The sequence below is a fragment of the Stenella coeruleoalba genome (genome assembly GCF_951394435.1).
Source record: "Stenella coeruleoalba genome assembly, chromosome: 1".
Taxonomy (NCBI): domain Eukaryota; kingdom Metazoa; phylum Chordata; class Mammalia; order Artiodactyla; family Delphinidae; genus Stenella; species Stenella coeruleoalba.
The window spans coordinates 152,586,284-152,607,526 of record NC_137169.1 but is presented as its reverse complement, the minus strand read 5'-3'; the positions used below and the strand labels follow the sequence as shown (position 1 = coordinate 152,607,526).

At 38.0% G+C, this 21,243-nt stretch overlaps 1 protein-coding gene across 1 annotated transcript in view; it reads right to left on the bottom strand.

Moving 5' to 3' along the window:
* The window catches only part of PLD5 (phospholipase D family member 5), a gene marked incomplete at its 3' end in the record, with an annotated part of 495,790 nt that overhangs the window by 264,653 nt on the left and 209,894 nt on the right, over positions 1-21,243 (bottom strand). The window contains exon 2 of the mRNA XM_079935705.1: positions 16,903-17,039. Coding sequence (XP_079791831.1) covers positions 16,903-17,039 — 137 coding nt within the window. The remainder of the gene's footprint in view (positions 1-16,902; positions 17,040-21,243) is intronic.

Here is a 21,243-nt window from a genome sequence, read left to right as displayed (position 1 = left end):
TTATGATTAAAAACTCTCCAGAAAGTGGGCATATAGAGGGAACCTACCTCAACATAATAAAGGCTATATATGACAAACACACAGCAAACATCATTCTCAATGGTGAAAAACTGAAAGCATTTCCTCTAAGATCAGGGATAAGACAAGGATGTCCACTCTCGCCACTATTCAACATACTTTTGGAAGTCCTAGCCACAGCAATCAGTGAAGAAATAGAAATAAAAGGAATCCAAATTGGAAAAGAAGAAGTAAAACTGTCACTGTTTGCAGATGACATGATACTATACATAGAGCATCCTAAAAATGCCACCAGAAAACTACTAGAGCTAATCAATGAATTTGGTAAAGTTGCAGGATACAAAATTAATGCACAGAAATCTCTTGCATTCCTATACACTAATGATGAAAAATCTGAAAGAGAAATTAAGCAAATGCTCCCATTTACCACTGCAACAAAAAGAATAAAATACCTAGGAATAAATCTACCTAGGGAGACATGAGACCTGTATGCAGGAAATTATAAGACACTGCTGAAAGAAATTAAAGATGATACAAACAGATGGAGAGATATACCACATTCCTGGAGTGGAAGAATCAATATTGTGAAAATGATTATACTACCCAAAGCAATCTACAGATTCAATGCAATCCCTATCAAATTACCAATGGCATTTTTTACAGAACTAGAACAAAAAATCTTAAAATTTGTACAGAGACACAAAAGACCCTGAATAGCCAAAGAAGTCTTGAGGGAAGAAAACGGAGCTGGAGGAATCAGACTCGCTGACTTCAGACTACACTACAAAGCTACAGTAATCAAGACAGTATGGTACTGGCACAAAAACAGAAATATAGATCAATGGAACAGGATAGAAAGCCCAGAGATAAACCCACGCACATATGGTCAACCAATCTATAACAAAGGAGGCAAGGATATACAATGGAGAAAAGACAGTCTGTTCAATAAGTGGTGCTGGGAAAACTCAACAGCTACATGTAAAAGAATGAAATTAGAACACTCCCTAATAAAATAAACTCAAAATGGATTAGAGACCTAAATGTAAGACTGGACACTATAAAAGTCTTCGAGGAAAGCATAGGAAGAACACTCGTTGACATACATCACAGCAAGATCTTTTATGATCCACCTCCTATAGTAATGGAAATAAAAACAAAAATAAACAAATGGGACCTAATGAAACTTAAAAGCTTTTGCAAAACAAAGAAAACTTCAAACAAGACGAAAAGACAACACTCAATGGGAAAAAATATTTGTAAACGAATCAAGACAAAGGATTAATCTCCAAAATATATAAACAGCTCATGAAGCTCAATATTAAAAAAATAAACAACCCAATCCAAAAATGGGCAGAAGACCTAAATAGACATTTCTCCAAAGAAGACATACAGGTGGCCAAGAAGCTCATGAAAATCTGCTCAACATCACTAATTGTTAGAGAAATGCAAATCAAAACTACAATCAGGTATCACCTCACACCAGTTAGAATGGGCATCATCAGAAAATCTACAAACAACAAATGCTGGAGAGGGTGTGGAGAAAAGGGAACCCTCTTGCACTGTTGGTGGGAATGTAAATTGATACAGCCACTATGGAGAACATATGGAGGTTCCTTAAGAAACTAAAAATAGAATTACCATATGATCCAGCAATCCCACTGCTGGACATATACCCAGAGAAAACCATAATTCAAAAAACATATGCACCCCATTGTTCATTGCAGCACTATTTACAATAGCCAGGTCATGGAAGTAACCTAAATGCCCATCGACAGACGAATAGATAAAGAAGATGTGGTACATATATACAATGGAATATTACTCAGCCATAAAAAGGAACGAAGTTGAGTCATTTGTTGAGACGTGGATGGATCTAGAGACTGTCATACAGAGTGAAGTAAGTCAGAAAGAGAAAAACAAATATTGTATATTAACGCATATATGTGGAACCTAGAAAAATAGTACAGATGAACTGGTTTGCAGGGCAGAAATAGAGACAAAGATGTAGAGAACAAACGTATGGACACCAAGGGCGGAAAGTGGCAGTGGGGCGTGGTGGTGTGATGAATTGGGAGATTGGGATTGACATATATATACAAATATGTATAAAATGGATAACTAATAAGAACCTGCTGCATAAAAAATTAAAATAAAATTCAAAAATTCAAAAAAAAAAAAGACATGTACCCCAATGTTCATTGCAGCACCATTTACAATAGCCAGGACATGGAATCTACATAAATGTCCATTGACAGATGAATGGATAAAGAAGATGCGGTACATATATATATAATGGAGTATTACTCAGTCATAAAAAGAAATGAAATTGGGTCATTTGTAGAGATGTAGATGGACCTAGAATCTGTTATACAGAGTGAAGTAAGTCAGAAAAGATAAACAAATGTCACATATTGATGCATATATGTGGAATCTAGAAAAATGGTACAGATGAACCTATTTGCAGGGTAGGAATAGAAATGCAGACATAGAGTACTGATGTGTGGACACAGGCTGGCAGGGCAGGGTGGGATGAACTGGGAGATTAGATTTGACATAAATATACTATCATGGGTAAAATAGGTAGCTAATGGGAACTTGCTGTATAGCAAAGGGAGCTCAGCCCGGTGCTCTGTGATGGCCTAGTTGGTGGGATGGGAGGGGGGAGTCCAAGAGGGAGGGGATGTGTGTATGCATATGGCTGATTCACTTCGCTCTGTGGCAGAAACTAACACACAACACTGTAAAGCAATTATGCTCCAATAAAAAAGAAATAAATATAATCATTTGATAACAAAAAAAAAGAGTGGATAAAACAAGTAATCTTACATCTTAATGATACAGACCCTTTGTAATACAATTTGTACTACCTATCCAAATTTAAAATGCATATACCCTGTGACCTAACAATTCCATTTCTAGGAATTTAAAGATATCCTCCTACATATGCTTAAATATATATACATATCCATTGTGGCACTGCTTATTAAAATAACAAAACCCCCAAAGAACATAAATGTCCATTAAATCAATAAAGAACTGATTACATTAACTATATACCCATATAATGAATGCTATGCAGCCATGGATCTATACATCTTAATATGTAAAGAGGTCCAGAAAAAAACTGTTTAAAGCACAAAAACAAGATGCAAAACCATCTCTATATGCTCCCATTTGTGAGAAAAAGGGAGAGTTATACAGATATATACAACACTCATAAATATATATATATATGAATATATACATATACACACATAGGCGTATATAAAATCATAATTCTGGAAAGATATACAAAAACATGGCAGCAGTGTTTGCCCCTGAGCAAGGAGATCCAGGGTCTGCAATAAGAGGGAGATTATGTTTCATTTTAAGACTCTGCATTTGTATATTTTTGTCATCTGTATATATTAGTTTTTCAATTGCATAAACAGTTGCTTAAAAAGGCAAGAATCTAATGGAATAACTTGGAGATATGGGAGCAATAAAACAAGCAAAGTTGACTGAGGTAAATCTAAGATGATGAGTTTTGTAGATTAATCTTGAGGGAAGAGATCTTCAACCTACTGTAGAGGTCTCTCCCTGTTAGTCAACCAAGTCGCACATTTTAATTCATTTACTTTTTATAAAACTCTACGGTATATGTACTATTATCATCACTATCACTTTACAGATGACACAGGCAGGTTAAGTGACCAAGATGGCATAGTGGGTGGCCAAATGGAGATGCATACTCAGGTTTCTTGGATGCTAAGCCTGCGCACACTCTTGGGCATCACACACACAACTGCACCTCGACCTTTGCTACCAGGGCTCTGAAACGTCTCAATGGCTTGTATGGCTTTGGCAAACTACAATTTCTATTTTATTTTATTTTTATAAAAGTCAAAGCCTCACCAGATGTGGTTTATAACAAAAAAAGATATTTCTGGCACTGGGTACTATCTGTCTTTGTGAATGTGACTCAAAAAATAAGTGAACGATATAATGTTTCACTTGGTAAAGCGGCTTGCCATTTTCTACATATATATTAACTGACTTTCATGTCACAACAGCCTGGAAGAAGAGTCGTCATCAATTTATAAATGAGAATACTAAGGCTTCATTTAGGGACCTGCTTTCCTTGAAGGGGCAGAAACGGGACTGACCCCGGGTCTTTTGAACCTAATTTTAGTGGTCCAAACACACTGCTACATTGAGTGTGAATAACATCTGAAAACTAGCTTAGAGCATGCAGGTGAGGTTTAATTGCAGACTCTTTGCTTGCAGCAGCCTTTTCTTTGAGATTCACAGTTCAAAGTTCCTACTCTGTAATATGACCCCATTCTTCAGGGATGCTTTCTAAATGTTCAAGCTGTTGTGAATTTCAAAAGTTTTGCAACTTTGGAAGCTGAGTTCCAGTGAATCCTTCAGCAGGTTTTTCTTTTAAAACTTTGTTTTTGTTCATATACTCTTTGTAATCATGGCAATTACTTTAATTGAAAGTTCCAATTACAAAGTTTTTCTAATTACAGGTCTATAAACAAAATATAAAAATATCCATTAGGCACATCCAGCTACGTTTTCTTTTTATTTATCTCCCCTCTCCCTTTGTCAGTGTTCCGCTTGCCTCAGGTTAAGGGCTGGGCTCTTCACTATTATTGTGAGATGTCCTTCCTGCAAAGGCAGCTGAAACAGGCTATCTGTGGAAAAGAAAAAGACAGCTGTGCTTTCTGTGCCCAATGCCATTCATGATGATCAGATATGGCTGTGCCTGGAAGAGTTCAATGAACTTTTTAAAAAATATATACCACATTCAAATAATGTTTTTGCAAAAAAAACCTGGCAACAGGAAATGTCAACATCGTTAATCATATATTAAGTTTCATTAAAATTAAAACTCTGAAATAATTAGCTTCTGCTGCTTCCCAAGTGGTAATTATAGACCATCAGGAAGTATCACACTCTCTTGAATTTCCTCCTTTAAACATTAAATGCTAAAGATAAAACATTATTTAAAAAATAATCTTTTAGATTTTAACTATGGGAATATAAACAATACTTCCTGGGTACTGGGCTAATCAAATCTCTCATAATTCAGGAAATTTGAAGTTTACGTCACTCAGTGGTGAAATTAAGATGTTAATTGTAAGGCCAACTGGCCCGAGGCAGGGGAACACAATCAGATTCACAGGTTGCATCAGACCGAAACTCTCCGGACCACCCAGTTCCAGAAACTGACCTGGAGACTTTCCGGACCACCCAGTTCCAGGAACTGACCTGGGGACTTTGCACCCGGCCCAGCCTTCCCGCCTTTCGAGGGGCGGGACTAACGGTCCCCCAGGATACCTGAAAAGACCACCAAATAAGGAATACCCTGTGCCCTCCCAGATTCACCACACCCCTTTCCCTTCGTCCCCTATAAAATCTTGCCCAACCCTCGCCCAGGTGCGACTTCTCTGGCCCCTTTCTCTCAGACCAGTGAACCTCGCCCGGGAGCGCTCCCTAATAAAGCTCACTTGAAGCTTTCCTCCGTTTCGCGGTGCCGTTTGTTAACATCTGACCTTACATTAATAAGTGACATTTCAAATGAAAGAGTTCAGAAGCATAAAAATATCTATATTTAAATTTCTGAAGATTTTTCTTTCATTTAAAATTCAGCATTTATCTTCCATTCCCAATTATTATTAAACATTATTTATTCAATGCTAGTTAGAAAACTTATGTGTTATATTATTATATTTTAGGAATCTTTCAGCGGGTTTCTTTTTCTACCCCACTTCCATATCTTTAAGTATATAATCTATAACCTTCAGTTTCTTCTCTCATGATCCCCAGTTATTCTCACAAAATGAATTACACCATGGGGGCATAATAAATTTATCAAGATAGTACATATTATCTCAATGAACAGTGTATTGTTAAATAATACTAAATAGTATTATAACAGTGTTAAAAACATTGTTTTTACATGGAAATTACTGCCCATTAAAAAAGAGTAGCTGCTCAGTCCTGATGTGTGAAACACTATAAGACACAAAGAGAAAAACAGATGGTGACCCTTGTTCTCAGGGAGTTTTTGATCTTTGATGGGACAACATAAAACTAGAAATGCTGATAGCACCAGCAGAAGGCCAAATCTGCCATTAAAGAGATGAAATGGCCTTGAATTTGTGGAAAGGGGGCAAAGGAGTGAGATGCAGGTGGGGTACCTCAGCCCAGGTCCCTGGGAAAATGCAAATATCCTTACAATGAGTAAAGGCTCAAAACAGAAAGAAAACAGCATATAGTGAGTGCCTAACTGATATCAAGCAAGGTTCTAAGTGCTCTACATTAACACTGTGTGGGTAGAAAGAGCTAGACTAGTTGGTGCACAAGGAGAGAAGACGACAAGAGAGGAATCATGGCCTGAGCTAGGGATTTTGTAATCACTTGACGAGAGGTAGAGGTGAAATCATAGGAATGACTCTCTGCCGAAGCTCAGAGTAGGAAATGAGAAAGAACAAGATTTGAATATTGCCTGTCTCTGTAAGTGGGCAATGAAAAGGGTACGAGAAATTGAATATATGAATGGACAAAAGCCAGATCATATATAAAAACAGAATTCAGACCCACAAAGTGCAGCAAGCTGACCAAAAAACCAACCTCTTATCTATGATAACTAGCCCAGGAATCCAGCCTGTACAGGTCAGACATATAGAAAGTGAGACTACTATCTCTAGTGACAATCCACAAAGCCAAACAATAACTTCTGCCACCAAAACGACCAGGACTTGATTAATAACTGATAGCTTCCCTAATTTTTGTCCATGCTTCCAACTTAGAATCAACCAGAGAGAGATAAATATGCTCCCTTAGTCCATCACATAGGATGCCTCACTTCTAACAAAGTTAGCTCACCTCCAGCATCCCCAGGCCAACAGCTTCCAATAAGGGCACACCTGAAGCCTTCCTTTTTCCACTGTAAAGCTTTCCCCCTCCTCTGCTTGACTTTGAGCCTCTACCAAATGCAACTGATGGTGACTGACTCCCTTACTATAGTAAGCTCTGAATTTGGTTGGTCTTAATTTATTTCCACAAGATTATTGGCATAGACAGAGATGGTTAGCTTTGAAAAAGGCAAGAGAAATCTCTTCCTCTGAATAAAAATGGGAGGAGGGAAGGATGAGTGAAGACACTTGGGAATTCTGCGTTGGCAAGAAAGCTGAAGGAGTTTTACAGAGGTGGATGCCATTTCTCAATTAAAGTAATCTCTAAACAGAGATTCAGGAGAAGTAAGGTTAGGGCTGTAAGTGAGTGAAAGGAGTTTAGAACTGGGGAAAGACAAGGGGGAGCCAATAAGAAATGGGTAAAATGCTCAGAGCAATCTACAGACTTAATGCAATCCCTATCAAAATAACCATGGCATTTTTCATAGAACTAGAACAAATAACCCTCAAATTTATATGGAATCAAAAAATTCCCTGAATAGCCAAAGTAATTTCGAGAAAAAAGTACAAAACTGGAGGTGTAAAGCCCCCAGAGTTCAGACTATACTACAAAGCTACAGTAATCAGAACAGTATGGCACTGGAACAAAAACAGGCACATAGATCAATGGAACAGAATAGAGAGCCCAGAAATAAACCCACACAATTGTGGTCAATTAATCTATGACAAAGGAGGCAAGAATAAACAACGAGGAAAAGACATTCTCTTCAGTGGGTGGTGCTGGGAAAACTGGACAGCTACATGTAAAAGAGTGAAATGAAAACATTTTCTTATACAATATACAAAAATAAACTCAAAATAGATTGGAGACCTAAATGTAAGACCAGATACCATAAAGCTCCTAGAAGAAACCATAAAGCTCCTAGAAGAAAGCATAAAGCAGAACACACTTTGACATAAATAGATGCAATATTTTTTTGGATCTGTCTCCTAAAGCAAAGGAAACAAAAGCAAAAATAAACAAATGAGACCTTATTATACTTCAAAGCTTTTGCACAGCAAAGGAAACCACTGACAAAACAAAAAGATTACCTACTGAATGGAAGAAAATATTTGAATGTGATATGAACAATAAGGGGTTAATATCTGAAATATATAAACAGCTCATACAACTCAACATCAAAAAAAAATAACCCAATTAAAAAATGGGCAGAAGTCCTGAACAGATATTTTTCCAAAAGGACATGCAGATGGCCAACAGGCACATAAAAAGATGCTCAACATCACTAGTCACTAGAGAAATGCAAATCAAAACCACGAGACACCTCACACCTGTCAGAACAGTTATCATCAAAAAGAACACAAATAACAAACATTGGCGGGCTTCCCTGGTGGCGCAGTGGTTAAGAATCCTCCTGCCAATGCAGGGGACACGGGTTCGAGCCCTGAGTCCAGGAAGATCCCACATGCCACGGAGCAACTAAGCCTGTGCACCACAACTACTGAGCCTGTGCTCTAGAGCCTGAGAGCCACAACTACTGAAGCCCGCACGCCTAGAGCCCGTGCTCTGCAACAAGAGAAGCCCCCGCAATGAGAAGCCTGCACACCTCAGCGAAGAGTAGCCCCTGCTCACCACAACTAGAAAAGCCCGCACGCAGCAACAAAGACCCAATGCAGCCAAAAAACCCCCCCCAAAAAACATTGGCGAGGATGTGAAGTAAAGGGAACCCTTGTACACTGTTGGTGGGAATGATGTAAATTGATGCGGCCACTATGGAAAACAGTATGGAGGTTTCTCTAAAACAGAACTACCATGTAACCCAGCAATTCCACTCCTGTGTATATATCCAAAGAAAACAAAACCACTAATTCAAAAACATACATGTACCCCAGTGTTCACAGCAGCATTATTCAAAATAGCCAAGATACAGAAGCAACCTAAGTAACCATCAACAGATGAATGGATAAAGAGGATGTGAGATATATATATATATATATCCCATTATCCCATTATTTATATAACTCAGTCATAAAAAAGAATGGGGTTTTGCCATTTGCAACAACATGGACAGACCTGGAGGGTATTATACTTAGTGAAATAAGTCAGATGGAGATAGACAAATACTGTATGTTATCACGTGGATGTGGCATCTAAAAATTAAAACTAATGAATGTAACAAAACAGAAACAGACTCACAGATATAGAAAACTAGTGGTTACCGGTGGGGAAAGGGAAGTGGGGAGGGGCAAGATAGGGTTAAGGCATTAAGAGGTACAAACTAATATGTATAAAGTAAATAAGCTACAAGGATATATTGTACAACATAGGGAATATAGCCAATATTTTATAATAACCTTAAATGGAGTATAATCTATAAAAATATTTAATCGTTATGTTGTATACTCAAAATGAATATAATATTGTAAATCAATTATACTTCAATTAAAAAAATGGGTAAATTGGCTCTTTTTTGTTTAATATAGTGGATTAAACGTAAGTGCTATCTCCTCTCTTTCTAGAGATTCTAGAATATTCCGTAATAAATGGATATTGGCATTAAAAAAGGAAAAAAACACATCAAGAAAGTTATAAAGGAAATAGGTTCACTGTGAGCTAAAACAGAGAAACTAGGAGAGAATGTAAAATAAAAGTTCTAGAGCCAGTTTTTGCTTTTACTCCACATTTCATCATTACTGTTTGTTTAGTACATTAGGAATCTATTTGTAGTACCAGGTGCTCTAGGCTTTTAAATTCTTTCATGTTTCCTTGGGGGTGGGGGTGTAGACAAACTTTTCTCTTTCTCTTTAGACAGTCAGAAAAGTGCTCAGATGTCAAATATGAAGCCAAAAACCAAGTCTTCTAAATTTGGGAGCAATACTGATTTAGAAACACAGTTGGGCTTGTCAATATAAACCATGGTAGATCAAAGTGAATATAAATAAAGGAAAAAACTTGTAGTTTAAGGAGAGGATAAAAAATGGATGAAAAACTTCCTTATTTTGGAGCAAAGTTAAATGGAACTTAAAAGGGGACTGCAAACACCTGCAATGAACTTATGTCCCTTAATAAAAAGAACAGTCAAAAAAAAATACTCTGTTATGGCCTATATGGGAAAAGAATCTAAAAAGGAGTGGATATATGTATATGTATAACAGATTCACTTTGCTGTACACCTGAAACTAGCACAACGTTGTAAATCAACTATACTCCAAAAAAACCTAAAATTTAAAAAAGAACAGTCAACATTTATTGTGCATTTATTATATGACAGATATGAAAGGTACTTGTATTAACATATTTAGTCCTTACAGAAACCTTTCAAGTAGGACATAATAACTGTCTTCATTATATAGCTGAAGAAAATGTGGTATAGTAAAACTGAGAAACTTGCCCAAAATTGCAGTTCTCCTAAGTAATACAGCCAAATTCAAACCCAGGAAATTTGGCTCCTACAGTCCATGTTCTTATTCCTATAATATGAAAGGAAGGAAAGTAAAGAGGGTGAAGGAATATTGCTCAGTCACAAAAGCAATTTAAAAAGCTTTTCCTCTAGTGTCATTGTTATCTATCACCAATACCCTTGGGGGACAATCTAATGACACCCTTAGAGCTTGGGTTTTGACATTTAATAGAATCCTCCATGAAAGGAACCATGGCTCATTAGAGAGTAGACAGTACCATGTCCCAGAGCCAGAAAATTCAAAATGGGACTAAACAGCTTCTTGCTGCCAGAATGCAAGGCTGCTCTCAGAGATATCTGGAATAATGTCCAAAAGACATTGCACATGTACAAAAGACAGCTCCTACTAGCCAAGAATAAAAATTGGGGCGTTAAAAGGGAAAACAATGATTAAAGTCTGTTGGAACAAGTTGTATCTGTTAAGATAGCTCTAAGGTCATGACACTAAATGAGAAAGTACAAAATACTAGGAGGTGATTGTCAGTGCCTAAAGAGGTCTCACAATACTATCTTCTGGAAATGTTGTATATTGATGATACAAATGATATATGTCCTATACTGGAGCTGCAACTGAGTTATTAATAGAAATATAGATATAGCTATGGATATAGTGTATTATTTTAAGTAAGTAAATAATGGATCAGAGGAAGAAATCCAGAAGATGTGAAAAACATAAAATAGAGAAGCCAGCTTTGTAATAGAGAAATTGTAAAATTTAGAAAATATACATAAAGTGTGTGTGTGAAGGGATGCCCTATTACGGCCCTTACTATACTTTCTGTAGCCAAACCTTGGTGGTCTAGGCCACCCCTTATTAGAGAACCACTGTGGTAACTTATACATTAATTACCCAGCCTAAAATATTACACGTGTTACATTTTAAACAGACCCAAGTCCATTCACATTAGGGTGAAAGGAAATTACTGGGTTCAGAATAGTGGGGATTATATACATAGACCGAGTTGGTCCATCCCCTTCATGCTTCAGACCAAATGGGCACAGGCTAAAATGGATAGGCAGATTTCTGGGCAAGAGTGGGCCCAACCAGGGCAGTAGTCACCCAGACACAGAACTGATTTAGAAGGATGACAGGCAAGTGGGAGGAAGTCCAGGAGCAAGGGCTGCTGTAATTATCTGGATAGAATAGGTGGCAAGCGTCCATCAATACGTTTAGAAGTCAATGACAGCCCACCCAAAATTTTATGTTTACTCAGCTTGTTTAATGAGGGTTTACAGAAGTTAGTTACCATGTTATGGGAATTGGGCCTGAGATGGAAGAGAAGCAGGGTGCAAACTCGTTCTGTGTGAATTTATCCAGGAGGTGTGGTAAAGAAAAGTCCCTTTTCTAGTAAGTGTCTAATGATCTCTCTAATAAGTGGGCCAGTAACAATCCAAAACAACTGACGTAGGATTTCTCCAGGAGAGGAGAGACAGCTGTAGCTGTAAAATGAAAAATGGAGGCCTGTCATCTGAATGGGTGAATGTCCCAAAGTGAGCAGGTGTTCTGTGTGGGAGCAGCAGTGGGAGGTAAGCTCCAGCATCTCTACTGGTCCCTGAGGATGTGACACGTGGGCAACTTCACAGTGCATGGTTACCTCTTGCAGGAATGGTGTAAAATAATAATTAGGGGCACTAGTGAATCATAAAATAGCCAAAACACAGGATGTATACAATCTAAACTGGCAGTTGAAGCCATTCTTGACTCTCCAGTGTTGCCCCAGAGGCCAATGAAATATAATTTCTTAGTGAAAACTAGAAATTTTGCCTTTTACTCCTTCAGGTAATCAAGTGACGTGGAGGTTTATATTTATAAAGACTGAATCAGCAATTAAAAACACACTGGGAAATGATGGAAAGTACACATAAATTCAGTACAGAGAGACAGAGAAATTGGTCAAAGTCACTTACTGAGGTCAAAAAATCTTGCTTCTGGGCATAACAACTGAGGTTGGTTGAAACGCACTTTGGAAGATAAGTTTAGAGCAGTTATTTTATTGATTTGTATGGAAAACTATAATCAAGGGTATCATTATTCTACTAATAGAGTATTATCGAAGCTAAGTAATAAAAAGTGGAAGAGAAATAAAATAAGAAGTCAGGAAAAAATAAATCACAAATAGGACATTATTTATAAGGAGATACATTGTTTTAGAAAGACATGTAAAAGTTGGGAAAACACTGAGTGGGCAGTATGATTTGGAGTGGTAATCTTTCAGAGGACAGAAAGGTATCTAGGCTAGTTAGTAGAGACAAAATGAATTAAAGTAATATATTTAGAAAAGAGTACACTGGATGAGGAGACCTTGGAAAGAGACTGTCAAAACAGTGCGAAGCCACGAACAGACTGCACAATGTCTTGTACTCTTTCAACTTTCAGGAGTGAGGAGAGGTACAAACACAGAAGGAGCTTAATTACAAGGTAGTTAGATCTCAGCAAAGGTTGCACCGAGCAAGCAGCACTTGCTCAGCAAGGAGAAGAACATAAAGAGAAAACTCTGTGAGTGAAGTAAATGGTAATTAGAAGCTGAGCACCATGTGACCTCCTCAGTGCCACCCTGAGGGTAGATAGAGTCTAGAAAGGTTATGACGGGAAAAGGTCATGAGAGGAGGACTGCAACTTTGTACAGAAGGAGTAAGTTGAGACTGGCATGCTAGAGCTTCTGCAGATTGGCAGTTTTGCCTTCTGGTCTATGTCAGCTCCAGCGTACTCAGTGGGTGCATCTCCAAATGACGTCACTTATTTTACTGGGGGCATTCCTGCCTGGAGGAACCTAGGACTGAAGAACATGGAACTCACTCTCTGCAGGCTGCTGGGGGGTTGGAGCAATGGTTGAGGCTGCCCTGTGGGCAAGGATGGGTGGAACTAGGAGTCAACCAGTTTAAGAACTGGCAGCATGGTTGAGACACAAGATCCAAGGAGGCAAGTAAGACTACATCATGCTTCAGGAAGTATCACAGACACACTGGTCATGGTCTAGCAAATGGATAAAAAGAAAATTAAAACAGAAGGAGCTGATAGTATAGGAGGAGGTTTAGGGAAGTGGGAGGCTGAATATGCAAATCAGTAATGGCCAGTCCATATATATATTTGTGTGTGTATGTGTGTGTGTATATATATATATATATATATATATATATATATATATATACAGTAGAACTCTGAGTCACAACCTGCAGCAACCTGCCCAGGAAACCAACTTCTTGTCTCTAATAACCAGCCCAGCCTGCTATACGGCAGACTTGTAGGAAGTAGGACTGCTATCTCTAGTAATAATCCAGGAGGCTAAACAATAACTTCTGAAACCAAAATGGCCAGAACTTAATAACTGCTAGCCTCCCTAACTTTTGTCCCTACTTCCAATTTAGGACCAACCAGAGAAAGCCAAGTATGTACCCCTAACCCATCATGCAGGATGCCTTCATCTAGTTAGCCCACCTCCAGCTCCCCCAGACCAACAGCCTCCAGTTAGGCCACACCACTATGAAGCTTGCCCCCTCCTCTGCCTGCCTCTGAGTCTCTGCTAAAGCACAAATGACTGAGGCGAACTGACTCGCCATAGCAAGCTCTGAATTAATAGCATCTGTTTTCATGTTTACTTCGCTCATTCTCATATGCTTGTCCTCTTTGTTTACCTCCACAGAACCAAAGGTAACTAAAATCAAGATAAAGAGTAGATTCAGGATAAGTGCCAAAGTGGGGGGAATAGGAAGCTAGCTGTGAAGAGAGAAGGGGGATTCTGCACTCTTAGGAACGGACAGGGAGAGGGCTGACATTTATATATTGCTTGTTATGAGCTTCCTGCAGCTTGGTTATGGGTTTATACAACTTACTGAAGCCTCATAAAACCCTGTGAGAGAGATTTTTTTTTAATCCACCACTTTTAAGGGAAATAAAACTAAAATAGTTTTCATAACTTATCAGGAGTGGAGCGGCGTCCAAGGCCAGGTTTCCTCCTTCCACTCTGTCAGGCCACTCCCCCAAACCTCCTCTGACTTTCCCACTGCACTTCTGACCACAGAAAATCACTATGTTTGTCTCATGAACTATGGTGTAACTCCTTGTTCAGTCCTTTGTTGTTCTGCAAAAAGGTGATGAATGACATAATTATGTTAATATCTTGCCCAAGTTTACAGAGTCAGTAAGTGGTAGAATATAGATTTGAATCCAGATCTTTCAAATTTCAAAGTCCATGGTCTTTCACTACATTAGGCTACCTGGGAGGTGCAGTAGTTTGCTAGCAGGTGCAAAGGCAAAGTGGACATTAAAGTTATTGACCTGAGGTGGTTAAAAACAGTAAGGTTAGGGTACTGGAAGTAAATTTTACAGTTACTAAGGACAGTGGCAAGGGATGGGACTGGTGGCTGGAAGATCTATTAGCCAGGCACAAAGGAAGGAGAGAAAGAGTCCTGGTAGAAGGTAACGTTGCCTATGGTGATAAGGAGACAGTGGCTGATGTAAGAAAAGTTCATCAAATTAAAATGAGAATGACTGAGGGAAGATGGTGGGGCAATGGACTGTTCCACTGGAGACTGGGACTGGATTGGGGTGTAAGGAATTGCAGTTGCCCTGCCTCTACCCTGTGCTTTGGATAGAGGAGAAAAAGCAGAAGCTTCTCAGGATGTTAGGAGGAAGCCAGACGCCACCCGGGCAGATATACAAAAGTGCCTATTACAAGGCTGAGAATGTAGGAGAACAGAAATGCAAGACATAGGGGAAGAGACTGTAGAAGAGAGGAAGATCTGGAGGGGCTGCAAGTTCTGGAAAAGACAGTTGCATGTAGGGGTGCAACAAAGTAATCAGGATAGTGATTCCAACTACTCAGGGGAAAGGAAGCAGGAGCATAGTTGGTAATTGGGAGAATATGTTCTAGAGGGAGGGAGAAGCAATGTTGGGTCATCAGGATTTAGTTATTGACTGAGATAGAAGAAATAACCAGACCGATATTCCAGTTGTATGAGTTAAAAAATCAAAATTAGATTAAATTATAGCTTCCCCCAAATGAAAAGAGGCATAATTCGAAGGCCTCCAACTTTTTTGTTGAAAACTACCAATATCTGGCAATGTTTGCTAAAAGGCCCTGGGTATTTTGTCTTCAGGAAGTCATCATAGTTTGACCTTTACAAAATTACTTTCTAGGTTCTGGGGTTTGCCATGTAAAGTACTCAGCAGTCTTCATTACAGGTGACGTGAGAGAGAGGGGTAGAGGCATTCCACTGAGGAAGTATGAGTCACTGGACCCTTGCCCACAGAATGTTTATATTTGTCATGTAACAGTATTAGCACAAGGTATTGATGAAGATGGAGTGATCAGGAGGAAGATGATGATGACCTGCTGTTTTTCTACTGCTTTCCTTATAATCCCAATATAATTTTTCTCCCAAATTCAGTCTGGGAAACAAACATATTTAGGAACACCTATCTAACATAAAGGAAAAAATCTAAAATGTATACTGATTTCTCTCTTGTATCCTTTGTTCTGTATAATACTGTTGCCTGGTAATTAAACTATAATGTATCATGGGTTAAACCCCCCAAAATTTCAATTGTCTTTTCCAGATTTTTTTTTTCTTCAGACATTGAACCCTCAAGGCAAAATATCCAGGATAAAAACTCACACATACATTAGGAGGCTGTGGTTGATCTTTGAAGCTAGAAAAGAGGGGCACTTTGACTAATGCTTTCCAAAGGGAAAAATAACATTTAAAATTCATTATAAGCTCTAAGTTATAATAACCATTGTAATTTTATGGCCTCACTTCGGCTTTACAGCAACATGTACATAAAAATAAGCCTCTTACTTCTCTGCCCCCCTTGGTACTTTTCTACATTCTCCTACCAACCTCAAAAAATAAAGTAGGGCTCAGGGAAGAGTTGGATGAGGAGATTTATGTGGATAAAACCATGCTGTGATTGCTGTGCAGTCAGAAGTGACCCTAGGGAAATGTTATTTAATGTACTTGAAGAGAAAAAATACAGAAATATAATGGTAAAGTTGTTGTAATTTCTGGATTAAAAATAAATTTTGTGCTAAATTGGGACAGATTGAGGAGACCTGTGTCTTCTCATAGACATGCTTATTTATTTAATCCCTAATTTTAAGTGGGAATTTTTCCTGAGATGTGTGTTTAACTTCTAATTGAAATAACAACTAGCATGGTGTCCTTTGTCCATTGGGGCCTTCATTTTTGCCAAGCTCATTATGGAACAAATCAAAACCTCATACACAGTGGTGTCCAGGAGGCAGATTGTTACAAAATTTCATTTTGTCAACCACTCCTTTGTACAGAATATGCCCTAACTGTAAAGTGAATTAAATCATTACTCATTTTTATTCCCTTGGTCTAAATAAAAGTAAGAGCATCAGTGGACAGTGAGTCACGTCTCAGTTTAACCCAGTGGGAAGTTGGGTGACCATGTGTGTTTATGATATTTTTCTCTCCACTCTCCAGGACCCTCTTTAACTTTCTCACCCACTCCCTAAAAGAGAATTTTTAAATTTTTGTTTGTTACCTCTTACCGACATTTATTTTGACAATTTTTTTCTGAGAGCCCATCTTCATCCTCTCCCATGATGTCCACGGCTGAAAATATCAATGCAACGAGAATGGCAAAGCAGCACACCAGTGCAAAGATGACGATGCACTTCTGCTGGGACTGCAAGAGAGAAAGAAGAAAAAGAAAAGTAAGTAAAGCACCTTTTGCTTAGGAAACTCAAGATGCGGCAGCTTTTCAAAGTTCCAGGCAAAACCCTTTGGGGGGGCTTCCCTGGTGGCGCAGTGGTTGAGAATCTGCCTGCCAATGCAGGGGACGCAGGTTCGAGCCCCGGTCTGGGAAGATCCCACATGCCGCGGAGCAACTAAGCCCGTGCGCCACAGCTACTGAGCCTGCGCGTCTGGAGCCTGTGCTCCGCAACAAGAGAAGTTCGCGACAGTGAGAGGTCCGCGCACCGCGATGAAGAGTGGCCCCTGCTCGCCGCAACTAGAGAAAGCCCACGCACAGAAACGAAGACCCAACACAGCAAAAATAAATAAATAAATTTATAAAAAAAAAAAAAAAAACCTTTTGGGGAATAATTAGTTTTGTCACTGCCAGAGAAGGGCCGCTCTCTGGGTGAAATGCCTAAGACCTTTATGCTTATTCCTCAACATAGCTTTCAAATCCCTGCCAAATATGTTAGAATCTATTAAATAATTTAGGTGCTGCATCAAGATTTCCAAACGAATTTGCTCTTCTTTCTAATCAAAAGTAGTCCAGAAAAGATCACTACAAGACCCATTATTGCAAATTAAAAATGAAACACAGGGTGGCTCAATAATTATTCTCTGTCCCCTGTTATTACCACCATTTTCCAAACTCTATGCAAACTGCATTCAAACTCTGTATCTTCTTGCTTTTCCCATCTCATCTTGCTCTAAGATATTTATGGCATGATGACTTCAGGAAAGATGTCCTTGTGGTCTGTATGAATTCTGCACTTTGATCAGAAAATTAAATCTATCAGATCCCAGCATCATGGGTCATTAGGCAACATCATTCATTTCAAAACACTGAATAAAATCTTAACCAACATTCACACTCTTGATATGGTTTTCACTTAGAAACACAAGCTCAAGTTCCAGGTGGTCAAAGAAAATCACATCCTTATCTTTAGGCCCAAGTGTTGGAATTCAAGACATCCCTATCTCCAGGGGTTCACGGTCAAAGGTGGCGTAAGATAAGGCCATGTTAACTAGGCAAAGCCATGACCACTGGGACAAATAATTTTGCCTGTTTTCAATTTATTAGGTAAATCTGGATGGGGAGGAGAGAAGAAAGAAGAATTTTTAAGTCTTTGTGCAGCTTCTAGGAACTATTTTCAGAAGGGGTAAGGGTGACCTTTGACCAGGCAGCCAGAAGCACTTTCTTAGTGATAGGATACATACATACACAGACATGCGTGCGCATGCGCGCGCGCGCACACACACACACACACACACACACACACATTTCAGAGCTTTGTTAAAACCAGCTGGCTTTGTCTCCTCCTACCACCCTCTTGCCCTTCATCCCTGTAGCCACGTAGTCTCCAAAGAATCAAGGAACCTCCTAAAGTCCAGTTTGTCCAGGGGCAGCCTCAGGTTACAGATTACAGAGAAAGACGTAGTCAGGAAATAATGTCTGTGACCAGGCACTACAGATCAAATGGTTGTTTCCTTTTAGTGTTTTCTCATCCTCCCTCAGGTCTTCTCTCATAGTAGAACCTATTCCAAGTCCATTCTTGCCTGTCATTATGCTCTTCTCCGACTGGCACACTCAGAGAGAAAGTGGGGGAAAGCCCAAGGAAGATACACCATTGTTCTTTAACCCTAGGCTCTGGGTTTCTCTAAGGCATGGATTGTTTTATTCTTTCCATCCACATGCAACGAGCAAAGAGCCTAACAAACAGAAGGTGCTCAAGAGATAGTTATTGTGTAAACAAATACAGAGTGAATGAATGAAATTTAAATCACAATGAATATTTCTCAGGATGGAGAGCAACTAGAGGTATTTCTCTCAGTGACCTTCCTGAAAATGGGTTTATTTCCACATTTTGGTGACTGTAAATCTTATAGCTCATTCTTTTTCACTCTTTGTGGGAGCTAGAGGCAATTCATGGGCCATGCTTACCAACTCTGTAAAACTCTGCAGAATAGGTTTACTTGGCATTCATCCCCAATTCTTCACTAATTTTATCTAATTTTATCTTTAAGAAGCAGCACAGTAAACTAGTTGAAGGCTCAGACTTTGGAAAAAGATTGCCTGGACTCTGCCACTTACTGGTTGTATGCATTTGGGCAAGTTATTTGGTCTTTATGCTTTAGATTCCTTGTCTGTAAAATGGGCATCATAATAATAATAACAACTACCTTTATGGGGCTGTTACTAAAACTTAAATTAAATGAGATACTTTATGTAAAGTACTTAGAACAGTACCTGAAAAATAGCACTAAATGAGTGTTTGCTGTTGTTAGTATATTGTAGTATATGCACCTCTGTAAGCTGTCTCAAATATTTTGAGGAAACAAGGTAAAAATATGAATAAACAAAAAACATACAACAAAAAATGCAATTATGTGTAAGAGAGAGGCTGAGAGACAGAGAGAACGAGAGGAAGAAATAAGACAAAAAGAGAGAAAAGAAATGTGAGATGGAAGTTTTCTAGGATAAAATTCAGAAATTGTTCTATATCAGTCTCAGAATCCAAAACTCTAAAGCAGCATTTCTCAAACTTAAGCATGCATCTAAATCACCTGGTCTGGGATGGGGCCCAAAAGTGTGCATTTATAACAAGTTCCCAGGATATGTTGATGCTCCTGGTCCAGGTGCCACACTTGGACGTATCAAAGTGTCATCTCTACTAAACACTACTTAATACATGTTCATCCTTCAAATTCACCTGCCCGTAGTAGTTTATTTTCAAACATTAAAGGGATCATGATAAATACACTCTATTAATCTAAATGTAAATCTTGTGATTTATTTTCTTTGTAGGGGCTTAAACAATTATTTAAACAAAAAATTTTTAAATTTTGGAATAAACTGTCTTCTGCCCTTTACTTTTTATTTATTTAATGATACTCATTACTTGTACGATCAGAAAATGTCTGCTATTAACTATTTTGAGAAAGTATATAGTATGAAAAAGAAAATAAATCACCCAGATTCCCACTCAGACATAATTGCCATTAACATTTTCTTCTGGTTCTTTCCTGTACTACATCTACCTATATAACAATCTGATAATATTTATAGCATGCTATATATAGCTTTACATTCTACTTTTTGCACGTAATCATGTTTTAATATATTAAATATTCTTTTAAAGCATAGTTTTAAATTGTTGTATAGTATCTCATTGCATGAAAAATCATTGTCTCCCTTACTCACAAAACTTTCCTTCAAAGCCACTCATTTTACAACAGAAAAAAAAAGATTAAACATTTTCCCCATTTTATCCATTTCTCTATATAAATTATAAATAGAAACAAACAAAAAGCTTTTAGAGAGATTTGAAATAATGTAATGCTATTCACATTAATCCAGTCCAGAAAAGCCTCTAACCTAGGACAATATAATTAAATATTTTCTCAGAAAGAATCCTAGAGAGAACAGCATGAATATACCATGTCAGATACATAGTGGGTACTCAATGAATGAATCCTACTGAAGTTAATACTAAATGCTTCCTCTATAACAACATTGATTCCTTTCCCTCTATTCTGATTTTTATGATAAAACAGTAAATAAGAATTCTAGTTAATATGTGTGCTATTGAAGTACTTTGATGTAATAACCCTCACAAATTTCTATTCACTTCTATTGATTCAATTCTATATTATCAACTTTTATTAAAATGAACAATTGAACTATTTTCATTTTATTTTCATTTATTATTTTCATTTTAGTTTGTCAAATAAGAGAAATTCAGACTCTGATATTCATTTTCAAACGTCTCCTTGAAACAATGTACTATAACAATAAGAGATCATACCACTAATTTCTTTAGTCTCATTTATTTTCCAACTCATCAAAAGTGAAAGATTCTGTTCAAATGACAGCATAGGAGTCTTGTAAATGAGACCAAACTCCAGGTTACTAAGAGATTTATTCATTTTCAAATCCTTAACAGATCATTTCAGATCATTCAGGAATTGATTTGAAACACACTTTTTTGTTTGTATTGAATTGAATCAAGGGAAGCAAAGTTTTAAAGAGAATCCATAAACATGATTACAACCTAAACTTCACTGATGACTCAACCTATTAAAAGAAAACAATATTTGAAATGTTATTATTAGTGACAATCAGTTCTTTTCACTGTACTTTACACTGAAGCTAT